This window comes from Sus scrofa, chromosome 17, assembly GCF_000003025.6.
Source record: "Sus scrofa isolate TJ Tabasco breed Duroc chromosome 17, Sscrofa11.1, whole genome shotgun sequence".
Classification (NCBI taxonomy): domain Eukaryota; kingdom Metazoa; phylum Chordata; class Mammalia; order Artiodactyla; family Suidae; genus Sus; species Sus scrofa.
The window spans coordinates 47,432,350-47,459,176 of NC_010459.5; the positions used below are offsets into that span (position 1 = coordinate 47,432,350).

Here is a 26,827-nt window from a genome sequence, read left to right on the forward strand (position 1 = left end):
AGTTCCCGGGCCAGGGATTGAATCTGAGCCACAGCTGTGACAACACCAGATCCTTTAATCAACTGCACTGGGCTGGGGGCTGATCCTGTACCTCCACAGTGACCTGAGCTGCTGTAGTCAGATTCTCAACCCACTGCATCACAGCAGGAACTCCTACTACCTTTTAAGTCTTTAGTCCGTTTTTCTACCTTTTTTACCTTTTTTTCTTGGTCTTTTTTTTTTTTGTCTTTTTGTCTTTTGTTGTTGTTGTTGCTATGTCTTAGGCCCCTCCCGCAGCATATGGAGGTGCCCAGGCTAGGGGTTGAATCGGAGCTGTAGCCACCGGCCTACGCCAGAGCCACAGCAACGTGGGATCCGAGCCGCGTCTGCAACCTACACCACAGCTCATGGCAACGCCGGATCGTTAACCCACTGAGCAAGGGCAGGGACCGAACCCGCAACCTCATGGTTCCTAGTCGGATTCGTTAACCACTGTGCCACGACGGGAACTCCGGTCTTCTTTTCTTTTCTCTTCCTCCGCCCCCCCCCCCTTTTTTTTTTTTTTTGGCTGCACTTGCAGCATGTAAAAGTTCCAGGGCCAGGGCCTGAACCCAGGCCACAGTAGTACCCCTAGCCACAGCAGTGACCACATCAAGTCCTTAACCGCTAGGCCACCAGGGAACTCCTTGGTCATCTTTTCCTTGATTTTAGGAATTCTTTATGTATTTGGGAGGTTATCTAACTACAATGCCAAGAACTCTAAATTTTTTTTAAGAAAGTTCTTTTAAAACCTTTATGGTGTTGCAGATATTTTCTTTCAGTTCATCATTTATCTTTTCATCTTGGCTTACAGTGTATGTGTGCTTATTAATTTTTAAAAATGTTTGATGCTTTCTTCACACAAGGAAAACATCGTCTCCCTTTTTTATTGCATCTGGGGTTTTGTCGGGGCATGTGAGAAAGCCTTTGTCCACATCCAGGTTTTAAATGTGAACAGGGAGGGGTTCTCTCAAAGTGTGACAACTAGGATTAATTTGAGTTAAAGTCTTGTGTTTTTAAGATACCCTGAAGTGAGAAACTCTACTAAACATGATCACATAAAGGGAACAATATGTGCCTTTTTAGGCTCTTCAGGGCAAACGTTCATGCTTAATGAAAATTTGATCACCTAGGTCCCATCTTTATTTTATGCAAACCAATGCTCTCCCTCAATCGAGACCCTGTTGGGGACTGCATTCACACACCTTTTCTTCTAGTACTTCACAGTTGCCATTTCTACAATTCGAACTCTTATCCATTGGGAGTTTTTCTGGTGTAAGGTATGCAGTGCTGGATACAGTTTAATCTTTTTCCAAACAGCTCTGTAGTTTGGGCTTTCTGTTTTGTTTCTAGACTTTCTATTCTGTTCAGCTGGTCCGAACCTAGTATCCAGGCAGGATATTTTATATAAAAGTACCCAGCGTACTGTGTACTGTACCGCATGTGTCAGCCATCCATGGCACTGTCACAGATCCTTGGCCCATCATACCCAGAACAGAAAAAAACAGACATTCAGCACCTAATTGTTGACTGGTCCTTGCAAATATTGTGTGTAATCTCTAATAAATGAGAGGCAACAGTGAAGTAAGCTGTTGGCAGCATCTAGAAGTGGGCACATCTGGGGTTGGCTGCCGTTAAACTTGGCCGTGGTGGTAGTTAGATGACAAACATCTGAGATACAGTGGGATGCTGGCTTGAAACGGGGACTAGGCAGATGTCAGGAGATAAGATTGCTTGGAACGAGGGTGCTTAGAGAGAAACACTTGCTGTTCTTTATCTTCTGGACCCCTCCTTGTTCACTTCTTAAGGCTCTGAACTTTCTGGTCTTTTTTTTGTTTTTTTTTCTGGTTACCAGGGCAAAGGGCAGTATAAATCCACATGTTCATGAAAAGTACTGGAAAAAAAAAATCTTCCGTACTTCCCAGTGTTAGACTACTGTGAAATAGGTACATTCAGCTAACTGGGTTTTTAAGTCATGCCAGGTAAAGTTACTCTGTTTGTGATTGCTACTAGATCACTAGTAACTGCTGTATTCTCTGTCTTATAATAACTGCTATTCCATGAGTACTGATTCTGCTCTGCTATGTGACTGCCCTGCCACATGACTGATAATTTCATTTCTCAGGGATGCAGTGAAGCCCAAACTAAGCCCTTTCTACCAATCTTCCCTGACCGCCCGTCTTATAAGATTTCTCCATCTCCTGGGCGCATGTAACTCTTACAAGCAGTTCTATTTGATACTTTTCCTATACTGTCTTCTTTTAGAAAATATTTTAGGAGTTCCCGTTGTGGTGCAATGAAAATGAATCCAACTGGTGTCCATGAGGATGTGGGTTCGATCCCTGCCCTCACTCAGTAGGTCCTGTAGATCTTGTGTCGCTGTGGCAGTGTTGTCGGCCGGCAGCAGCATCTCCAGTGAGAACCCTAACCTGGGAACTTCCACATGCTGTGGGTGCAGCCACAAAAAGCCAATCAATCAATCAATCAATAAAAAGTATTTTTAAAAATTAAATAAAATCACCTATAATCCTACTACCAGAGACAAATCCTGGTTAACATTTTGTATACTTTTTCTAGTCTTTTTTCCTCCCCTTCTATGTATATGATTTTAAGGAGTTGAGATCCTACCGAATACATAGTATTGTATCCTATTTTTTTTCTCCTTAACTTTATCATCAATTTGTAAATAATGTTTTAAAAGTTATGTAATATTCTGTGGGATGGAGTGTGATTTACTGAGATTTTCTTTTGCCTGCACATTTTTCCCATTAGTGAAATTAGATCATGAAATCGCTAAGGGAAGAATCACTCTGTGGTGTCATCCCCGCTTCCCTGCTCCGGCGCCTGGAGAGCATGTCACATATGTAGATGAGGAATACATATTTTTGGCTTGCTTCTCTGTTCTCAGGCGAAATATTATAGAAACGCTTTGCTACCGAGGATCAAAAAAGTACTGCTTGCAGCTGACTCAGAGCAATTGAATCCCTGAGTCTTTCCATTTAGAAAAGAGGACCCTGGGAAAATCTTTGCATGTACTTTCAGGGGGACTATGAATCTTTTGAAATTCTATGAGAATTATTTTGAGTGAGCACTTGTACATTTGCGTGTAGTTTTCGCTAGAATCTTGAAGGAGTCCTTACTTAACAAAAAGCCACTGATTTCATGACAATAGCCCTTCCTGGAGATAGACCCATTTACTAAACATATCTGAAGTCTAAGACACTATATATATATATATATATATATATATATATATATTTTTTTTTTTTTTTTTTTTTTTTTGGCTACCCCATGGCATATGAAGTTCCCGGGGCCAGGGATCAGATCAGATCTGAGACCCTTAGATCTCATCGCTGGATCCTTAACGCACTGTGCCAGGCTGGGATCAAACTTGTGTACCAGTGCTCCAGAGTCACCACTGCTCCGTTGCAGCACCAAGACGTTGTTTGAATCCACTGATGTCAAGTCAGAAAGCAAGAGCAGAAACAAACAAGTTAAGGTTAACATTCCTGGGAACGAGAACAGGAGCACATGGGAGAGAAAAGGCCATGATCTGATCAGTCAGTCTTGCTTGTAGCTCTTGCCTAAGATACTATATTTCACCTTTTATTTGTCTTGGTTTTCAGGAAGGGATGAGACCATGCAGCCTGCAAGACCATCTTTCCTCGAATACTTTGAACAAAAAGAAAAGGAAAATCAGATCAACAGCTTTGGCCAGAGTGCCCCTGGTCCACTGAAGAACTCTTCAGATTGGAAAGTTCCACAGGATGGAGACTATGAATTTGTAAGTAGCCTTGGAAGCCAGAGAGAGTTGTTTGAAATCTCACACGTCCAGTTCTGCCATTTCACTGGAAGTGCAAAGTGCCTGAGCATTTTCTTGTGCAGCTCATGTCTTCTCTAAATGTCCCTGGCGGCAGCTTCTGGGCTGAGGCCCTCAGGAGTCTGAGACAGTATTTTCACTGGCATTTGAACCCTTCCAGAGGCCCCCAATGAGTGGCATCTTTTTTTTTTTTTTTTTTTTTTTTTTGCTTTAAAAAGTATTTATTCACTTGCCATTTTCTCCTCATTGCATTTGAAATTGTTAATGGGAAAAGAAATAGTTATCAACCGAAGATACACTGACTTTAATAATAGTTTATCTGGGATTGTGATTTTATGTTTAAGAACTAGACTGGAGGGTGTTTTCCCTTGTTCTGTAGTATCTTTGTTTTTTGCTGACTATTATCCTAATTTTAGACTCTCTAAGAGGATTATTCTGAATTTTGTCTGAGGGTGAATACTAAGTTACTCCACAGTTTCATATGAAAAACTGGGTGTGTTTTTCCTTTTTCTGCTGTGGAACATTCTCCCTCAACCACAGACACTTGTTAATGTTTACAGAGATCTAATGAGTAGAGGCAGTGGAAAATGTGGGAAAAAAAATAAGCCAAGAGGTCTGCATTCCTTTTCTAGAAAAGAATTTTCTCTTTAGGAAGATGTTGCATTCTTAAATTCTGTCATAATTCTGTTGCTGTTTATAAGAACTTGGTTTGGGCATTCTATTTGGATTGGGGGAGGCTTTCTAGTCCCGGCTTTGCACTATCCTACTGACTGGCCTAAAGGAAATTATGTCCCTCTTCCAAACATAGTTGTTGCTTTTGTAGAGGGGCAGGGGTGTCATCGTTTATACAACTACTGATAGAGATTTTTGAGGACCAGAATAGCTCACCTGAGGTTATCTAACCAGTTAGTCACTGAACCCATGTTAGAACCCGGGTTCATTTGTTTTATCACCTGTTCGTGCATTTATTCATTCCTCATCTGCTCTTCATCGTCTGCTGTTTGTTCACTCATTCACTCACTGGCTTTTTGATTTGCCAGTATGTGCTTGACACTTTCCTAGGGATGTAGTGATGAATAGAACAGTCAAAAACTCATGAATGTTTCACTTCTGAAGAAGGAAAAGGAGTTAGTAAAACTTTTTTTTTTTTTTTGCTATTTCTTTGGGCCACTTCTGCGGCATATGGAGGTTCCCAGGCTAGGGGTTGAATCGGAGCTGTAGCCACCGGCCTACGCCAGAGCCACAGCAACTCTCGATCCGAGCCGCGTCTGCAACCTACACCACAGCTCACGGCAACGCCAGATCGTTAACCCACTGAGCAAGGGCAGGGACCGAACCCACAACCTCATGGTTCCTAGTCGGATTCGTTAACCACTGCGCCATGACGGGAACTCCAGGAGTTAGTAAAATTTTTAGTGTGTTAGATAGTGGTAAGTGTTGTAGAAAATATAAAGCGGAAAAGGGATATTGGTGGGAAGGGAGGGAGGAGGAGGAAGCGTGTGTGTGTTTATGTTTGTGTAAATATGTAGCCGTTTTTTTCAAATAACTAGCTTTTTACTCTCTAAAACATGTTTTCATTTGAACAGTTTTTCTTGTAACTAATTAGAAAACATATTAGCTAATTTTTTCTTTTTTGTCTTCTTGGAGGAGAGTTGACTTACGATGTTGTATTAGTTTCAGATGTATAGCAAAGAGAATCAGTCATACATGTACATATTCATATATCCATATGGTTATTACATATGGGTATAGGTTATTACAGACTATTGAGTAGGTTTCCCTGTGTTATGCAGTAGGTCCTTGTTAGTTATTTTATATACAGTAGTGTGTATGTTTTTCCTATCGTCCTAATTTATCCCTCCCCCTATAGCAATTTTAAATAATGAGTTAAGGAAGATCTCATTGATAAGAAGATGAGGGAGTGAACTTTGTGCCTAATCCAGAGGAAAGGCAGCTGGAGTAGCAAATGTAAAGGAATTTGCTTAGTGTGTTTGCAGAGCAGTGAAGAGAACAGTGTGTTTAGTATGGCAATAAGGGACATGCAGCAGGAAAAGAGATCCGAGATGTGATGGGGAGTCAGATAACGTAGGGCTTTTTGTGTCCTAATGAGAACTTTAGTTTTTACCCTGAGTGAAATGGAAAGCAACTGGCAAGATGTGACTTGATCCTACCAATGTTTTGAGTGTTGTTGTGGTTGCCGTGTTAATACGCTACAGGAAGACTAGATTTTGTGAACACTGGTGTAGTGTTATCTCCTGTACAAAAGGGGCCAAATATGGGGCACATCCACTGCCATTTCTCTCTTCTGGGTCTTTGGCATTCGTATTTTCCACCAAGTCAGGCTTCAGCTTCAGAATCCTTCTTAACACAGTATTCCAGGCTTCCGCTATTGATCAGAATAGACAAATGAGATTTGAATCATCCTGTGTGCTATTCCGTGTTGCTTCTGTGGTTGTCTTGGACATATTTGTAAGGACTGATTTTCTCAGTTTAGTGAGCCTTTGGGCAAAGATGAAACAACTTCTGGGTACCAGGTCACATCACCATTGTGATGAAGGCTTAAGACTCCTCAGATCTGTATTCCTACATCTAGGGAGTGGGCCCAAGATTCCAGTCACTTTAACTTAATCATTACTTTTGGATCCGTAGTTCCAGTTTTGGAAGAATTCACTTCTCTCTACCATAGTTTTCTCATTCTAAGATCATTGGTGGAGAACTTATTTTGATTGTCAGGCTACTAATGCAAAGGGGCTGCGGTAGGTCTTTAGAAAGAGTGCTTTTTATTTTGGAAGTAGATGGCTGCTGGAGGGAGTGGCCCATGAGCACAGGAGCTAGGTAAGCAAGTTGCCCCAGCCTGTCCTATTCCTGGCCCGTGCAGGAGAAAGGGCCTCAGATGTACCAGACATTATAACTGGCATCATCCATCCCACAGACCTTTTTCTGTGCCCTATACAGTGTTTAAAATTTTTAAATTAGTTGCCTATGTTTAAAAAGTGAAAGCTTCTACATTAGATGTTGGAACTCCAGCTTATTTTGAAAAGTTGAAAGGTCTACCTTTTTTTTTTTTTTTTTTTGGCCCTTCCCTCGGGATGCAGAAGTTTCCAGGCCAGGGATCGAACATGCACCACAGCAGTGACATGCTGGATCCTTAACCCACTGAGCCATGAGGGAGCTCGTAGACCTACATTTTTGATTGGTGGTTGTCTGGAGCTGAGTCGCGGCTGCCCTCTTTGGGTATGACTGCTCCAGTTCTCAATGTCCAATCTACTTCATTCACTTGAATTAACTATTCAACTGTCTGGCCTGTAGGGCATTTGATCTTGGACTCTTGCTGTAAATTAGTTGGATTTGTATGTGTGCACATTGTGCTTGAGCCAACCCATCTTGACATACAAAATTTTATTCTAATTTTACTTTGAAAATTTCAGGAGAAGTTATTTTAGAATAAATAAATAAAAACTTACAGTTCTCTTAACTTTTAAGAGAATTTCAAACTAAGCAATGAAAGAAAATTAAGACGGGGTGTACATGAAGTACTGTACTAAAAATTCCAAAGATCAGATGAAAACTATTTTTAATGCCTTAATATTCTTGTGGTATAGCTTTCCCCTTAATCTGAAATCAAGCATTTAAAGTAATAGTCTAAAATAGTGTTTCAGGGGAGTTCCCTAGTGGCCTAATGATTAAGGACTTGGCACTGTCATTGCTGTAGCACACATTCGATCCCTGGCCCGGGAACCTCTGCATGCCTCAGACGTGGCGAAATAAATAAATAAATAAAATAGTGTTTTGCAAAGTATGGTTCCCAGACCAGTGTCACTATAACCTGGAAACTTGTGGAACATGGAGTTTCTCAGGCTCCTCCCGACACACTAAATCCAAATCTGGGGATAGCACCTGGTAATCTGTGTTTTAACCTACCTAATCTGTGTTTTAACCTACCACTAAATTCATATCAATTTCTTCTTTCTTTCCTGTTAGGTACTGGGGAAATTCGGAAATCAGGATGTATTCATATGATGTTAATATTGCACAGTGTGGTTTTTTGGCCTCTCCATGGTATGTGGAGTTCCTGGGCCAGGGATCAGATTCACACCTCAGTTATGACCTGCGCCACAGCTATGGCAATGCTGAGTCCTTAACCCACTGTGCCAGGCCGGGGATTGAACCTGTGTCCCAAGGCTCTAGAGACACTTGCCGATCCCCTCGTGCCACAGTGGGCACTCCCAAACATGATTTTTAAATTTCCTTTTTATTCTTCCTTTGAGTCTCTTGCATTCTTATTGGAGGTGCCAAAGCAGTACCTAAAATCAGGAAAATGTGCATTTGAAGGTGACATCTGGCAGAGAAGGAGTCAGTCCATGGAGAGAAGGATGTGTTCGGAGTAACCCCACTAAGCTCACGGGAGGATGTGTGTCAGACTGGCTGCCCTGCTCCCCACGGCGGTCTCTCAGGCAGACTTTCTGATTTACCAGCAGGCCGTGTTTAGTTGGGAAGAAGATATTCTCTCTCTTCCGTGAAGGCAATTGCTGTTTTGAAATGAAATTTTTTTTGCCCAAAGTGGCAAATGGGAAGTAATTCAATCAATCAACAGTGGCAAAGTTTGATACTGACAAAAACTTCATATTTTCATCTGAAACTGAATGCTTGTTGCATTTCTAAAATTGAATTGCCTTATTTGCCAAGATGAAAAGGCAACAAAGATTTCCTTTCATTTTTCAGACATACACAGATTTAAGTGTAAATAAAAAGTGCTTGAAAATGCAATATTCCCTAAAATTAGTGTTTCATAGCCTATAAACAGTTGCATTCTTGGAAATGAATGTTGCTTTTATTAGAATTCAAACCCTCCCATTTTGTCATCATAAAGCCACAAAAAGCTGTCAGCTTAAACCCACTATGGCTCATGGATCTTCAAAAACACACTGTAATATTTTAGTCTAAGAAGGCTGGAATACCAAGGGGATGAATAAGACGGGCAAGGCCCACACTCTTCTGGAGTTGACAGTATGGTGAGGGAAATAAACATGAAGTCAGGTGATAGACCAGTTCAGGGAATAATGGCTTTTTTTTTTGTTTGTTTTTTTTGCTTTTTAGGGCTGCACTCGTGGAATATGGAGGTTCCCAGGCTAGGGGTGGAACTGGAGCTACAGCTGCCAGCCACAGCCACATCAGATCTGAGCTGTGTCTGTGACCTACACCACAGCTCAGGGTAACGCCAGATCCTTAACCTACTGAGTGAGGCCAGGGATCGAACCCACAACCTCATGGTTCCTAGTTGGATTCGTTAACTACTGAGCCACAACAGGAACCCCCAATAATGGCTATTAAAAAAAAAAAAAAAAAAAAGCACATTACAAACTAGTGTGCGAGAAGGCCTTGCAAAGAGACAGGACACTCGGCAAGACCTAAATGAAGAAGGGAAGCCAGCCATGGGAAGGTGGAGGGAACATGTACCAAGGCTCTGAAGCAGGACATAGTGGGTGCATGTAAGGAGCAGCGTGACACATAGGATAGCAGTCCATTGTAAACACATCAGCAGTCACAATACATGTGTGTGCGTTAAAATAACCTGTTAAGGGAGTTCCCGTTGTGGCTTAGCAGGTTAAGAACCTAACTAGTATCCATGAGGATGTGGGTTCAATCGCTGTCCTTCCCTGTGGGTTGGGGATCCCTTGTTGCCGTGAACTGTGGTATAGTCTCAGATGTGCCTTGGCTCCTCCATCGCTGAGACTGTGGTGTAGGCCAGCAGCTACAGCTCCAATTCGACTCCTGGCCTGGGAACTTCCATATACCACCTGTGTGGCACCAAAAAGCAAAATAATAAAAAAATCTAGGAGTTCCCGTCATGGCGCAGTGGTTAACAAATCTGACTAGGAACCATGAGGTTGCGGGTTCGGTCCCTGCCCTTGCTCAGTGGGTTAACGATCCAGCGTTGCCGTGAGCTGTGGTGTAGGTTGCAGACGCGGCTCGGATCCCACGTTGCTGTGGCTCTGGCGTAGGCCGGTGGCTACAGCTCCGATTCAGCCCCTAGCCTGGGAACCTCCATGTGCCGCGGGAGCGGCCCAGGAAATAGCAACAACAACAACAACAACAAAAGACAAAAAGACAAAAAGACAAAAAAAAAAAAAATCTAAAAAATAAATAGACTAATTACTTAATTAAAAAATTACCTATTAAAAGACAAACTCTTTGACTAAAAAAATAAGTCAAAATTCAGCTAAATGCTATTTATAAGAGATATAACTAAAATAAAATACCACTGAAAAGTTTAAAAAACAGGAATGGAAAACGATCCGCTAAGCAAGGACTCACTAAAAGAAGGGTGGTGAAACAGTATTAATTCCAGATAAGATTGAACCTAAGACAAAGGGCTATTTCATGGGAAGCAGATATATTTTATATTGCTAAAAGGTGTACTTGATCTAGAGGGCGTAAGTCATGAACTTTTAAGCATGTATATTTATCCAAAACTGATAGAAATACAAGGAAAAATGAGAAAACTGCAGTTGATGGCTTACATATTCTTCTCTTGAAATTTGACATTTCAATTAGGCAGAAAAACAAGACAACACAATTAACAAGGTTGATAAAACAAAGTTGGGAGCACTTTTCAGATATTTATGAAACTTTTAAAACGTGGAATAGTTGCAAAATTCGACTGTGTTTTAAAGTGCTCAGGAAAAAAATCTCAATACAGAAATCACATAAGCCACATCCTCTGACTATAAAACAATAAAATTAAAAATCAATGGTAATAAATTAGCCAAGCCCACTTTACTCCACCTGGAAATGTAAAAGTATATCTAAATAATTCTTGCTTTAAAGATAAAATCAAAATAGGAATTACAAACTATTTAGAAATGAATATAAGAATCATGCAAAATCCAGATCACTGTGATTTAAACCTATAGGATGAAGCAAAAATGGTACTCAGAGGACGATTTGTAGCCTTAATGGCATTTTCTTTTTAGAATACAAGAAAGCTTGTAAGACAAAAATAAAGATAAAAGCAGGATTTAATGAAATCGAAAACAAAAACAGTTGATCAGTAAAATCAAAAGTTGGTTCTTTGAAAGGAGCAGACGTTTGGTAGATTTGGTCAAGTTAAAAAGGAAGAAGAGGGAGTTCCCACGGTGGCACAGTGGGTTAAGGATCTGGCTTGCCGCTGCTGTGGTGTAGGTCACTGCTGCATAATGGTTTGATCCCTGGCCCAGATACTTCCATATGCCTTGGGTGTGGCCATAAAATAATTTTTTTTTAAAAGAAGGAAGAAGATACCAAAAACTGTAGTAGCGGAAAGGAGGAGAGAATGTTATTAGAGAGAGAAGAATGTTACTGGGAAGAGAATATTATTGTTGATTATTATTGTTGCTAACTTTATATCATTACATTTGAAAATCTAGATAAATAGATGTTTCTTATCATGCCATAGTTACTTCCTATATGGAAGTGCAATTGCATGAAGACATTCAAGATACTTTTGGACAAGAAGACAAATGAGGTTGGATTTACATGCACAAAACCGCAATAATGAAACATTGTGATTTTGCCAGAAGAGTAGAATATAAATCAGTGGTACAGAGGATAGAGCTGAGAAACATACCTGTGTATGTATAGGAATTTATTACATAATAATGATAAAATGCAGAATGAGGTGTGATACCATTTGTGTACATTTTTTAAAAAAACCACAAACCATGCTGCATATTTTTATCTATGCACATATGCATAGGTGAAATGGTAGGATATAAAACTGCTTCATAAGAGTCACTACCTTTGAGGAGAACTTTAGTTTTAACTGTTTTTACAGCAAGAGTGTATTACTATAGGAGTTCCCGTCGTGGTGCAGTGGAAACGAATCTGACTAGGAACCATGAGGTTGTGGGTTCTATCCCTGGCCTTGCTCAGTGGGTTAAGGATCCGGCGTTGCCGTGAGCTGTGGTGTAGGTAACAGACGTGGCTCGGATCCGGCGTTGCTGTCACTCTGGCATAGGCCAGTGGCTACAGCTCCAATTAGACCCCTAGCCTGGGAACCTCCATATGCCATGGGAGTGGCCCTAGAAAAGGCAAAAAAAAAAAAAAGAGTATATTACTATATTAACCTATTACTTAAGAGATAGAGTGAGATACGTTTTTTAAAATTCTACTTCTACTTTCCTGGTTTTAGTCTAAGTAGAGTTAGCCAGCGTTTCTGCAGACCTAGATAAACCACAGTACTTTTCAAGCTTGTTAACTTTGCAAGGATTGCTGATTATTAGCTCTTGGTATTATGAGCTCTTGGGTTTTGAGGAGGTTTCCTATTTACTCAAAAGACGTTGTTTCCAAATTTCTTATGACTTAGTCTTTAAAAAGTAATAAAACTGACCCCCACATATTAATTAAATCTCTGTTCACTGAAGTCCTCTATGTGTGAATAGCCAAGACTATAAGATCCTTGACAGCTGGGGTTTTTACTCATCTTTGTATTTCTAACACCTAGCAATTGCCTGGCTTAAAGTTAGTACATACTTTTCAATTAAATTCAGACATAGTCTCTGAATTAATTCAACAGGTATCATCACTACCCTAAGAAATTACGTAGTGGAGCAGAAACGATAGATAATCAAATAATTTTGATACCTTTGCTATAATAGCTTACATTTATTTATTTATTTATTATTTTTATTTTTTTACTTTTTTAGGGCTGTACCCACGGCATATGGAGGTTCCCAGGCGAGGGGTTGAATAGGAGCTACAGCTGCAGGCCTACACCACAGCCACAGCAACACCAGATCTGAGCTGCCTCTGTGACCTCCACAGCAGCTCACGGCAACTCTGGATCCTTAACCTGCTGATCCAGGCCAGGGATTGAACCTGCAACCTCATGGTTCCTAGTCAGATTCATTTCTGCTGTACCCTGACGGGAACTCCAATAGCTTACATTTATTGAGAACTTGCTATGTGTTAGGTGTTGGTCTAAGGTCCTTATTTATATTAGCTCAGTCCTCATCACCATCCCAGAAGGTAGGCAATATTATTGCAGTTTTATGGGTGGGAACAGAGGCTTAAAGGGAGTAATTGAATAAAGTTATACAGATAGTTAGTGACCCAGCAGGGATTTGAACCAAAGCAGTTTGGCTCCAGGGCCTGTCCTCCTAACCACTTACACTCTATGGCCTCTCTCTAGGTTATTCTGGTAAATTCTGTTCATAATGCGCATATAAAAAGTACTGTAGGAGCCCAGAAGAGGGAGCAAGAACTTCAGCAAAAAGAACCCCAGAGGAGGTATCAAGACCTCTCATTTGAAGTGCATTTTGAAAAATGAATAAGAATTCTGAGAGTTCCTGTCGTGGCTCAGTGGTTAATGAACTGGACTAGTCCATGAGGATGCAGGTTCGATCCTTGGCCTCACTCAGTGGGTTAAGGATCTGGCATTGCGGTGAGCTGTGGTGTAGGTCGAAGATGTGGCTTAGATCCCGAGTTCCTGTGGCTGAGGTGTAGGCCAGCAGCTCCAGCTCCAACTCCAGCTCCAATTCGACCCCTAGCTTGAGAACCTCCATATGCCACAGGTGCAGCCCTTAAAAAAAAAAAAAAAATTCTGGAGGTGGGAAAGGGCACCAGAGGTGGAGAGACAGAGAGGGGGAAGCGTGTGTGAAGGCGTTAGAGGGTGTGGAATGGCCATGAAGCCTAAGTGATTGTATTTGGAGCCTGGAGGGTGTGGGTGGGTGAGGAAGGGGGAGAGGGGGGACAGTGAGCCCTTTAGGTGGAGTTAGTGGCTAGTGCGCCCTTACTTTTTCTGGAAATATTTAGTACTCTTCCATATTTTTCTTTGGTGTATCAGAGAAATTAAAAATAGAATCCTAATGCAGCACAGAGAGCTAAGCGGACATCCCTCTGAAGTTGTGTGATAATGGGTCCATCAGGATATAAAACCACTACACTGTTAATTCAGAATTAATTGGATAAAAGTAACAGCGCCTGAACAGGATTGTTTGTATTCCATGGATAGTTAAACACCATTTGGATGGCTTTTTGTGGTAGGGAAGGATAAATTTTAGCCCTGAGTTTCTCCCTGGAGGGTGACAGCAGCCTATGATTTTCTGAGATTTCATCTTAACCATTCTTTCCTAGATCAGGGCTCCAAATTGGATTGTGAAGTAGAGATTTCTTTAGGTTTTTATAAACAAGCTTTACTGAATGTTGGGACCTAGTCAAGTACTCGTTTTTGCTTTTGGCTGTACACTTTAGAAATTGGCGAGAGATGAGAATTATTGCTACCTTATTTATAATTTAAACTCGAGATTGATATAGTGGCAGAAATGTTTTATATACTCATGTTTAAATTAATACTCTCAAGGATGCATCTTAATGTTTTCTGGGAACCCAAATATCTGCAGCCTGAAACTCTGCCATTTCATAGAAACAAACACTCTCAAAACATTGTCTTTGAACTTATTGTCCATTTGTTTCAAAATGAGTTTTTTAAAAATAATGCATGTCCTTAAATATCCCAGCCCCCATTGGTTAAGCTTGACTCTAATGAAGTTCCTAGGCTCTAATTTAGTGGAAACACCTGTCTCACAGGGGCATGCGTAATCAGTGTCCTGGCAAATATTGGTAGATGCTCCAGGTAGCAGAATGTTGCCAGGTTGGTATTAAGAACTGAAGGACACCCTAGAGGCCCGGAATTCCTAATTCCTGCAATCAGAACCTGAAATTTCTTAGGTTTGGATCTCATTACAGGCAAAGCCAGATTTGGGTCCATTACTTTAATTTTGCTAAATATGAAGTCAAGAAAAGAAAAAGGAAAACAACTCCAAGTTTAGTATTACTTTTCAGCAGCCAGAAGGTTCTAAGCGTTTTAAAATGTACTTTGGTTATTAATCTAGAAAGCAGAATTTTCCATTTTCAGCTGAGATGAGTGCAAATTCCTTTTTTTATGGCTGAATCCACAGCCATGACATTGAATTGTGGTCTCAGTTACCTAGACCTGTCTTTTTTCACTCTTCGTCCTTTGAGCTGTCGGATGCCTTCTTCAGTCTTCTTTACTTTCCCTCCTCTTTTTTTTTCCCACATGGACAAGTCTTAGCAGGTCAGTCATCTGTATTCCTGGGACGTGAAATATTGAGAAGGCAGGAAAAGATTTATGCCGATTTTCTCACCCCCATCCAAAGACAGAATCTCTGGAAGGAGGCTGAACCTAGTATTTCCTTTTGTGCTTCTGAAAGGAAAGACATGACACAGGCTTTTTCTCATTCCCAGAAATGTAGTACTTACTTCCCTCCCCAGATGTGACAACCTTTACTTAAAAATCCCCGTGCTTCATCCCTCAAATGAAATACAACAGAATTGAGCATCTTTTGTCTTTGATGCCATGTTCACCCCAAGCACCGATAGTTTTGAATGGAAGGCATGTCTCTCTTTCTTCATCTCACCGTTGCAGTTCAATGCTGATGTTACCAAGATTTTGAGCTGACAGTGTAAGGAAGAAAAGGTTTGAGAAAATGATTTGGTGAGGAGAAGGCTGATTGAGGTTATTTATTGTACCGTAAAGACACAACTCATTGTGCGTATTGGTTGTTCTCCACATCCAAGTTTTGGGGCAGGAAAATATTAGATTTCACATATATTTAGAGGGTCTTTTAAGGTTGCAGTTGGGTCTAAGCAAATATATCATGCCTGTGTGTGCCAGGTGACTGCTGTTTGGGTTGAGGTGGTATATTTACCTAGGCAGTTTAGATCACTGCAATCTGTTAGATTTGTAATCCTGACTTTACTGAGTAGTTTGGGGCCAGTTTCTCCTCTCTGCCTCAGTTTCTTCACTACAGAATGGAGATACTACTACTGCCTTTAGAATAGATTTTGTGTGTGAGTGAGAATTAAGTGTGGTAACGCATGTAAAGTGCCCTCGACATAATAGGCATTTCATAAATGTTAATGTCCTTCTTTCCCTCCACCCTCCCTTTCTTTCTTGAAACGTCATCCACAAAGGAAATTTCAGCCCCCTAAGCCCCTTTCCCCAGTGATTTGCCATTGACCTTCATTGTAAAACCAGAGATATAGTCCCCCAAAAGAAAGGAATCAGAACTCTTACCAGCTGTAAATTGATTACCCCCAAAGTGGTCATGTGTATCATTGGTATTTTTATTTTTTAATTGAAAATTTTTTTTCTCTTTATAGCCGCACCTGCGGCATATGGAAGTTCCCAGGCTAGGGGTCGAATTGGAGCTGCAGCTGTCAGCCTACACCACGGCCACAGAAACGCTGGATCCTTAACCCACTGAGCAGGGCCAGGGATCAAACCCACATCTTCACAGAGACAGCGTCGGATCCTTAACCGGCTGAGCTACCACTGGGACTCTGTGTTTCACTTTTAGAACTTCCCAATGCTTTTTTGCTTTCCCTTCCTTCTCTGCTCTGTGTAGTTTTCCTTTGTACCCACCCCTCATTTCATAAACTCTTAACATTGCTGATATTTTTCGAATCTTGAAACACTCAGACCACTTCCAATTGCAGCACACATGTTTCACCAATAGATGCCGCCCTTGTGCTTCTTGTGTGCACAGCTTCCTGGGTGGAATAATTTCCTTGTGATGCAGAGAGGTTGCCAGCTGTGTAAAATTAATGATATCACTTCATCAGCCTGGAAGGTGGACATTGCGTGAAGTGAGTTTCCTTGAAAATAGGGGTACCTTGTAACATAGACCAGGAGAGTGAACATTAAATTATGTCAGAAGAGGGTTGAATGGCCTTGGCTTTAGCTGGGAGCTGGGATGAGTGACTTTTCTCTTTCAGGTTTGTGTTCTATAAAAATCAAGCATAATTCCACCTATCCCGCTTTTTCTCCAGGGTTATAGAGGAAAGATCGAATGAAATGTAGATTAGGGTTATTTGAACCTTTAGAACAGTGATAGAATTCTATTAGTAGAGAATTATAAAGCTGTTTATGTTTGGTTTTGGTTCATTGTGTCTTAGTATTATAGTTTATTTTATTATTATTTTACTTTTGATTTTACCTTTGTAAAAAAAAATTAGATCTTTGAACAATAATGGATAAGCCAGAGACAAGGCCATAGAAGCAATTAAGCCCAGACTTCTGTATGCATCTCTTTGCTCATGATAGTAAAATTATCATCACATTAGGTTAGTACAGCATTCAATATAGTTACAGGTACATTCATATTTCCCTCTCTGATTTGATGATTCTCACAGTGTACTTCTGAGGGAAGCAAGACAAAGTTTCTTCCCCCTCTTATAGTTCGAGGATCTGAAATCCAGACACCAAAAGGCAACTTTCCTACTAAAAGCCGGAGTCAAGTCTAGAACCCAGATCCCGGACTGCCTCCTGTCTCTGTTAATTCTTGGCTGTTTTCGCACATGAAAAACAAAACAAAACAAAAAGCTGGTGTGAGTTCCAGCAAGGTAGTAGGTACTTAATTAACTTTACAAAGCAGCTGAAAGACTCCTCTTTCTGAAATAACGTGTGACGGGGCTGTAGTGACCAGGAAGAGTGCTTTCAGGTTTATTGAGCCTTACTGGGAATTTTGTGACACTGGAACAGTATTTATTATTGGCCTGAATGATTTTTTTCATGTTTATTATGAACACAATGCAGATTGACAAGCTTTACATTTCATTAATTATTTACATAAGTAATTTCCCTGTTGGGACAGTGTAATTTTTACCTTCTTTTGATGTTCTTTGTTATTTACTTTGGAACCATGGGTTTTACAGTAATTGTGCTGTTGTTCAGGAAGTGTCATGCTAACTATAAAAAGGCGTTATTATTTCCAAAACACTTTGAGTTTCGACCAAATATAACCTCTGTGAAAACAAAGGTATCTTTCTCTCCTTTTTTTGTTTTCTTTTTTTTTTTTTTTTTTCTGTCTTTTTAGGGCCACACCCACGTCATACGGAGGTTCCCAGGCTAAGGGTCTTATCGGAGCTGTAGCTGCTGGTCTACACCACAGCCACACCAGATCCAAGCCACGTCTGCACTGTGCATCACAGCTCACGGCAACACCGGGTCCTTAACCCACTGAGCCCGCATCCTCATGGTTCCTGGTCGGATTCGTTAACCACTTAGCTATGATGGGAACTCCCAAGGTAGCTCTTGTAGAGGAGTCTTAGCGACTATAGCAAACACCTGATATAGCCTCTGGTGGCGTCTGTGTCTTGGCCTGCCTTTCAGTCTCATTCACGCACTTCTTCCTGAATTTTTCCTTGAGAGAGGTGTAATACCTCTTTAATATTAGCTCTTCTGTAAATTGACTTTTCTTACCTTAATGGTAGATACTGAATAATCTCTCTCATAGTATCTCTTTAATATCACCTTTTCTGTAAATTTACTTTTCTTACTTTAGTGGTAGATACTGAATATTTTTAGTAATCTTTTAAAAATTAATGTTTAAGATTTTTATAGTTTTTAAAGGTTCCACTCCATTTATAGTTCTTACAAAATATTGGCTCTATTCCCTTTGTTGTACAATACATCCTTATAGAGGGTCTTAGACCCAAAAGTTTGTCCCTCTCACTCCAGTAACCTTCATATTGATTGCTCATTATCTTTTCTCTCCCCCCCAACTTCTTAATTTATTATTATTATTATTATGTATATGATAGAAACACTTAATGTAAGACCTACCCTCTTGGAAGATTTTAATGTCTGTACAACACAGGACTGTAAACCGTAGGCGCCGTGCAGTGGGGTAGATCGCCAAGGCTTTTTCATCTTGTGTACCTGAATTCTGTGCCCTCTGACTAATACCTCCCTGATTCCCCATTTGTCTTATTTTAAGTTTTATTGATGAGGACACTCCCTCTCTTCAAGTGGTAGATTTCGGGAAGAAATGATGAGACTAGCAGGTGCTGGGTGCTTATCATGTGCTGGGTCCCTGCAGAAGTCTCGTCCCACTTGCCTCTCACAGCATCCTGGCAACAACTGGGGTGCCCACTCATGCGACAGAGGCTCAGAGCCTCCGGGTGTGTCCCACCCACAGCACATGATCCGGGAATGATGAAGTTCACCTTTCAACTTGAATTTGCCGATGTCAAGACCATTGTTTTTCTCAGAATAACATGCTTCTGTTCTGAGCAGGGCCATACACGTGCGGATGGTGAGTGTTGATCTGATTCCGGTGCCGAATTTTCTTTCTCTGCGGTGCCCAGCACCTGGCAAATTGCCCTGGTGCACAGGTGCTCGGAATGGGTTGTTTGATTACATTGTTTGAACCCCTTGTGCCTTTTTGGAAAAACTTTCCAAATCTTTCATGTTTTCTTTCTGTAATATCCATTCATCTGTGTGTACAAGAGTATGTCAATCAGCTGGAAAAATTGATAGGTGTGAAGTTCAAGGGTTTTTCCCCCCTTCTGTGATATAAATGGTAGGAGAAACCATTGACTGGAGCAGCAGTGCTAGGAATCCCCAGGTCAGAGCTAGATAAACATGTAAGGCATCTAGCAAAGTGCCTGGCGTTCCTGCTCTATTATTAATCTGTTGATTCCTTTCAGAGTGAGAGTGTGGACTAAAGAGCCGTGGGTTGGGAATCAGATCTCGGCCCTGACAGTAACTAGCTTTGTGTCCTTGAGCAAGTTGCCTCCTCTCTCTGGGTCTCTTGTTTCTTCATCTGCTCAATAAAAGTGAGATTAAAAAGCCCTCAAGAGCCCTCAAATTCTCTCAGCTTTTGTTTGCTAATCTTTAAGACCAGGAGAAAATGCATACCTGTCGAAGGGGTGATTTGAGCCTCAAGAGATAGCCTGACTAAAGCATATAAAAGATGCTTGGCATATGTAAGATTTTCCCCTGTCCTTTTAAAATGCATGGAGGGCCGCTGGACACCCTGGAAACCAAAATGGACGCAGGAGGCAGGGTAACACACTGAGCAAGAGCCAGGCAGACCTGGCTTCAGTCCCGGCTTCACTGTGGATGAGATCTGTAACTCTCGGCAAGGCGCTTAACCTGGAAGGAAGCGCCTCATCGTATTTTCCTCAGGGTTACGGAGAAGATTACATTAGAAGAGGCTTTCGAAGTGTTTAAGAGTGCCTGATGCGCGGTCGGCATTCAGTAAATTGTACATGCGTGTGTGAGACTGAGCGGGGAGAGATGAACTGGCCGAGGAAGAGTTGAAGGCCATGTGGCGGGTCGCCCTGAACCAGAGAGGCAGGAGGCAAGCCCCAAACTCATTTCACAGTTCCTTGGTGGGCCCTGCCGTCACTCCCACTTCCTCAGTAAATGGTGTTTGCTTTGAGGTATTTATTTAATACCTAAGGTGAGCTTAATTCTCTGTGACTTTCTTGTTCCTGGGGCTTAAATATCAAAATTACTGATTCATACAGACCTTTTGTGTTTTCTCTGATGAGAGTGCTCCCCTTCTGTCCCTCCCTGGAAGCTGTAGGACCTGGAATGTTCCCACATCTATGTCCTTTTTTTTTTTTTTTTTGGTCTTTTTAAGGTTGCACCTGCAGCATATGGAAGTTCCTGGGCCAGGGGTGGAATCAGATCTACACCATAGGTTACAGCAACGCTGGGTCCTTAACCTACTGAGCTACTGAGCGAGACCAGGGATCAAACCCCTATCCTCATGGATAGTAGTCAGGTTCTTAACTCATTGAGCCACAACGGGAACTCCCCAATCTGTGTTCAAAACAGCTTTAATCCTGATGGTGCAGTTGTTAGTATAGAATAGCTCGTGTGTGTGTGTGTGTGTGTGTGTGTGTGTGTGTGTGTGTGTGAGAGAGAGAGAGAGAGAGAGAGAGAGAATGAGATAGAGAAAATGATATTGAGAGATCCAGGCAGACCAATAGAATATCTGGAGCCATCAGCTGGCAGTTCCCCTATTTGAATAGCTGAGTTCCCATCACACACATCAGATCAGGAGGTGGCCAGTTCTGGAGGAAGAGCAAATCTACTTTGTAGCCCCACTGATCCCTTCTGTTTGCTCTTTATTCAGTGCAGTCATAGTAAAGACTCTTCTAGGATTTTGTAGCCTGCAGACATCTTTTTAAAAACTTTAATTATATTCTTTTTTTAAAGAAAAGACTAGGCTCTTTATTTTGAGATAAGCATAGATTCACATGCAATTGTAAGAATATAGGAGGATTGGGGCGTCTCTGCTGCTCTGGGACACAGGTTCAATCCCTAGCCTGGCACGGTGGATTAAGGATCTGACATTGCTGCAGCTGTGGCATGGGTTACAACTTTGGCTTAGATCTGATACCTGACCTGGGAACTCCACATGCCACAGGGCAGCCAATAATAATAATAATACAGAGAGATCTTGTGTACTCTATACCCAGCTTTCCCCAGTGGTAACATCTTGCAGAATCATGGCACAGTTTCACAACCAGGATATGGACATTCATCCGTGAAGACGGAAGATGATCACCCATCTGGACAAAAGAATAATTCCCTCACCATCGAGATTCCTCCTGTTGGGTTTTATAGGTACAGCCTCCCCACCCCATCTCCTAACTGGTGGCAACCGCACTAATCTGTTCTCCACCTGATGTATCTATTTAGGAGTTTGAAAAATCTTAAGGGAGTGGTGTTCAAAATGAAGTAAAGGCAAGGAATTGGCTGTCCTCTCCCAAGTGTCCTTACCCCCAGATGTGGCAGGACCGAGCATAAAGTTATTTGCCCTGGGGAGAAGGGTTCCATTCTGGACTCAGGTGGACATTTCCCACTTTCGATGTGCTGCTGAGACTGCAGTGATAAACTACGACCATTCTAGGATTCATTTAAACCGGTTCCTTGTGGTAAAAATACTGTATATATCATCTGTCACATCATGATGTGGCAGCCCTTCCGTGTGCCAGCTCAGTTAATGAGGGCAACAGCTGCCCCAGTGTTTACTGCTGAAGGAATGCTTGACAGTGCTGCTATGAATCCAGCGCTTCATGTGACCATTTTAAGAAATAGTGCTTAAGCTCCTGCCATTTGATCACTATGTGGAGTTTTATGTAGCAGTTATACAGAAGGTCTGCCATGCGGAGGATTTCACCTTTTCTCCTTCACCCTACCTCTCGTCCCATCTCAACCTCTCGTCCCGTCTCAGTTTTGTTCTTGCGAAAGATGAAAATCCCACAGGCACGCCTGCTTCCCTGACTGCTGGCCTTCCACGCCATCCCTGGCTTCTCTTTCCCCATCTACCTCCTGTCCCGGGGCCTCTTCAACAAGGTGGCACGTAGCCTCCAGGAAGCGTGTGGACTAGATGACCTTGAAGGTTTCATCCAATCCTGGGAGCCACTGGTACTGCATCACCGCAGTGCAACCGGGTACATGAGCATCACATGGTCCCAGTAAGGGGATCCTCCTAGGCAGGGGGCTGGGGCGGGGGTTGGTGCAGAGAGACCAGGCTGCAGCACAACCCTGAGAGGCTGTGAGGACCGGGGAAGGGAAAGGCAGTTTGGCCCAGGCACACATAATTTGCTTATTGAAATGGGTCTGAGCGCTCCGGTTCACCACACATTGCACCACTTCCTGTTGCCCTGTTTTAAATTTGGCTTGTTGAACCTGTGCCAGTCCCTGAAAACATCTGCATTTGTGACCTCTGATTTAAGTAATCCCCAAATCCTGAACTTTTAGGTGGCCTCTGACTTTTTAATATTAAACATTGTTTGAATGAACATCTTTGCAAAATGTATGTCCTTGGAATGATTTCCTGCAAGTAGAATGCTTGGGTCAAACTTCATAAATTTGAGATTGTGATATGGATTGTCAGATTCTCCTATCGTTTTGGTGTCTGAAATTGTCAGTTTGTGTTCTCTATCAGCAGAATTCTGACTTTTTTTTTATTGATCTCAAAAGAGTTCTTCTTATATTAAGATTGTGAACCTTTAAACGTATAAAAATATTTTGCTATTTTAAAAAAACTTTAAAATACTGTTTCATCAGTATTTTTAATATTTTTTTGTTGTTGTTTAATTTTTTGTTGTTGTTGTTGTTGTTGTTATTGCTATTTCTTGGGCCGCTCCCACGGCATATGGAGGTTCCCAGGCTAGGGGTTGAATCGGAGCTGTAGCCACCGGCCTACGCCAGAGCCACAGCAACTCGGGATCCGAGCCGTGTCTGCAACCTACACCACAGCTCACGGCAACGCCGGATCCTTAACCCACTGAGCAAGGCCAGGGACCGAACCCGCAACCTCATGGTTCCTAGTTGGATTCGTTAACCACTGCGCCACGACGGGAACTCCCTCATCAGTATTTTTAAAATGGTTTTTATTTTTTCCATTATACTCGGTGTGCAGTGTTCTGTCAGTTTTGTCCTATAGAGCAAAGTGACCCAGTCACACATAGATATATACATTCTTTTTCTCACGTAATCCTCCACCATGCTCCATCACAGTGACTAGAGTTCCCTGTGCTGTACAGCAGGATCTCATTACTTATCTGTTCAAGTATTTTTAATTTTATGTATTTTGATTTAGCAGCTTTTCCTTTGTGGTTTCTGGAATTGTATGCGCTGTTTAGAAGTTTTTCAGATCCCAACATTATACAAATATTAACCCTTACTTTGTTTTAGAATGTTTACTTTTTCTTTTTCAATATTTATTCTGTCTGGAATGTGTCCTGGTGTAAAGAATAAAGCGATTCAGCTTCATATTTTTCTAAACAGCCAGCCAATTTTTCTAACAACCAACAATTTTTAATGTACATGGTGAATTTGGAATTACCAAATCTTGATGGCTTCTAGTGTCTAAAAGTGGCTTGTTTTTACGGATAGCAAGTTTCTACTTCAAACTTTGATCTAAAATATTTTTCTGCTTTTAAAACCTCTCGAAAGGAGCTGTGAACAGAACACTGTATTGGTTTTGGCATTAACTTTAATGTATCTCAAATAAGCTGATTCTACAGAATTTGATCCAGAGCACTTCTGTGTCTTGATGCCTTTTTTTGCCAAGCAAAATTGATTATTTCTGACCAAACAGCCTTCAGTGCTGGACTGAAAAAGAGCCAGGGGGTCCTCTTAGGCTGGTTACAGGTTATGTAATTTGGCATCAGGTACAATGCTTTTTATGTTTCTCTTAAGCTCCTTTCTACTCTCTAGCTTCTGATGGTTAGTACCTCTTTTGCTGGGGACTTTATATTTGGGGGGCAAGTTGAGATCCTCTGTCCACATCCTAGTAATTGTAATTTTAAAATGTTTTTATTTTGTCTTGGCAGTTTGAGAAATAGATATCCAAGGCCTTTCTTTGACAGTGATTCCCAGCATTTTCTTATATTGTAGAATTAAATTGTGGATGGAATTTGTTGTGTTGGTATATATTATATTCACCTGCAGTGATGATTTGCTCTTTCATATTGTTTTTTTGTTGTTGTTGTTTTTTGTTTTGTTTTGTTTTTAGGGCTGCACCCATGGCATATGGAAGTTCCCAGGCTAGGAGTCGAATCAGAGCTATAGCTGTCTGTTGAGGTGAATGAAGCCTCAGCAACATAGGATCCAAGCTGTGTCTGCGACCTGCACCACAGCTCACGGCAACATGGGATCCCCAACCCACTGAGCAGGGTCAAGGATCCAACCCACATCCTCATGGTTACTAGTCGGATTTGTTACCACCACGCCACAACGGGAACTGCCCATACGGGTTTTCTTTATAAAAACTTTAATTAGAAGTGCTTTTAGCTCTTCTAGTTTGAAAACATACTTGGAACCTCAGCATCTTTGCAGATTCCTCTTTGGTAGTCATATTCTCCTAAATTCTCCTAAGTGTCCTTTTCTTGCATGCCCATGCCCATGGCATGCAGAAGTTCCTGGGCCAGGGATTGCACCTAAGCCATAGCAGTGACCCAAGCTGCTGCAGTGACAGTGCTGGATCCTAACCCACTGTGCCCCAAGGGGACTCCTTAATAGTGCCTTTTAAAGAAGATTTTAGCACTGATGCTTTTTGGTCCAATCTGCAAGTAGAAAGGCAGATTCTGCTGCTTTGGCCGAGAGGCTGAATAGGTAGTGGTTAAAACCAGCAGTCATCCTGTAAGGCTTCACGTCCCATCTTCTCCATGTGTCACATCACCTAGCTAACCTTTAGTTTCCTTATCTGTCAAATGCAGATAAAATCAAACCCACCTCATAGGGCTGTTGTGAAAACCAAATGTGATAATGCATGTAAGGCACTAAGAGCAGTGCCTGGCCAGTAGTAAACACTTAATAAATGCTATTTCTCGTCTTCTTTTTTAGTGTTGGTTTGCTCTTCTAGGCCATTGCTATGCTATTCCCCCCCCACCCCCTTTCAATTGTAAAAAGAATACACACCTATTATATAAAGTTTAGAAATTGAAAAGCTTAGAGAAGAAAATTTCTCCTATGGTTCTCCTATGGTTCCAGCAATAATCAGTTTACATTTTAATGTATTTGGTTCTAGATTTTTTATACTTGTATATTGTTGTAAACAGCTGAGATCATTCTGTGTGCATAATATGGCATTAGAAACATTTATAAAATGATCATTCTGATGGCCTCCTAAGAGTCCCTCACGTCTTGTTATTTTGATTGGCTTCCTCGTTCTCCTTTGATTTGGTGTTTAGTATGGGGAGCTTTTTTGGTTGGAGTTAGGTTGCTTTTAAGATCCTTCTAACTAATTAGGCCAGACTTGCTCTTCTTGTCAGTGAGAGGTTTAGGAGTTGAGGCTTTTGTGTTTGCTTTTGTGGTTGGTGTTCTGTCTGTTGAGGTGAATGAAGCCAGGATTTTAAACCTCAGATGCTACTACCCTCTCTGTCCTCTTGCCACCATCTTTCTGTCCTGGACTCACTCCCCGCTGGTTTACTTTTTAACCTTTCTTTGATGAGTTTCTCTTCGTAATCCTGTGCTGGAAGAAAGATGAATGGAGACCATGATTGGTGCCTTGGTCTCCGACCCTCTGGTGCCTTGTGAGTGCCTGGGAGCCAGCCAGGGTAAACACCAGTGGCACGTTAGTGGGTCTTTACTGGGTAACCATGCTGAGCGGTTCCTGGTGAGAAGACTGTCCTAAATTGTTCCTGACAAGGTATACTATTTTTGTTTCAGATTTCTTATTTTTCCTGTAAAGCTGGGCTTAAAGTATGTTAAGGCTGAATTCATTTGAACTTGGGAATATAATGAGATCTTGTACTTTTTACTTGCAGAAAACCAGCCAAGAACAGCAATTGGAAAAAGAAATATGTATCCAAAATTGCCAGGGAAACCTGCTGTTTAGATACGCTTTCTGAGAAACCACATGGCAGATGAATGTCGTCTTTGTCTCAAGTCACAGCGGCTTCTTTCTGCTGGGAAACCGCGCGAGCTGATGGAGGCTTGGTTTTTCACTGGGTTATTGAAACGGCACTGAGAGCTAGGCTTAAATACTGTGGCTTGTGACCCCAAAGGGTTGCTTAAAACTGTATCAGCCTGTGTGAGCTTGACACTGCTTTTCATTTCCTCTGTTTGGTTCTGAGACTGCCTTGACCCGTGGCTGCTTGGCCACCTCCTTTCAAGTTCATTCTTCGAGGCCAGTTATTCTCTGCTGTTACAATATATAGGCTGGTTCTTATCTCAGCCACGGTAAGCCAAAGCACTTGGTCCAGACAGTAGGTTTTGTGCATTTGGGTAGCAGGACTAGGAATAGTGGTAGGAAATAATTTAGACCTAGATGGCTTAGAACAGATCAGCAGTGGATCCCAGGACCCGCAGACAGGCCCTGGGAAGGGCTGTCCTGAGGTCACTTCCACCTGGCTTCATTAAAAGCACAGGTGACAAATGGCCTATGTCTTGAATTCCTGGAAGCCATCGTCTTTCTCAATTAGTTTTTCTGGCGCTGTGTCAGGAAGAAGATACAGCTTTCCAAACGGAAAGGGGCCTTAAAGAGCCTGTCTCCAGCAAGAGGCATCATCCAGAGTTTTCTTGACCACTTCTGGTCATTTCTGAGCAGGGGCGATTCCACATTTGGAAAAAAGTACATACCATTGCTTTAAACGCTCTGTCTGAAGATACTGTATATTTTTTAAAATTTCAGCCAAAATTTATTTCAAACTTCTACCCTTGTATTTATTTTGACT

General features: G+C 41.6%; 1 protein-coding gene across 3 annotated transcripts in view; it reads left to right on the forward strand.

Moving 5' to 3' along the window:
• The window catches only part of STK4 (serine/threonine kinase 4), an 88,112-nt gene that overhangs the window by 44,756 nt on the left and 16,529 nt on the right, over nucleotides 1-26,827 (forward strand). For all 3 annotated transcript variants that reach the window (XM_021077860.1, XM_021077859.1, XM_021077861.1), the window contains one exon: nucleotides 3,645-3,802. In XM_021077860.1, coding sequence (XP_020933519.1) covers nucleotides 3,645-3,802 — 158 coding nt within the window. The remainder of the gene's footprint in view (nucleotides 1-3,644; nucleotides 3,803-26,827) is intronic.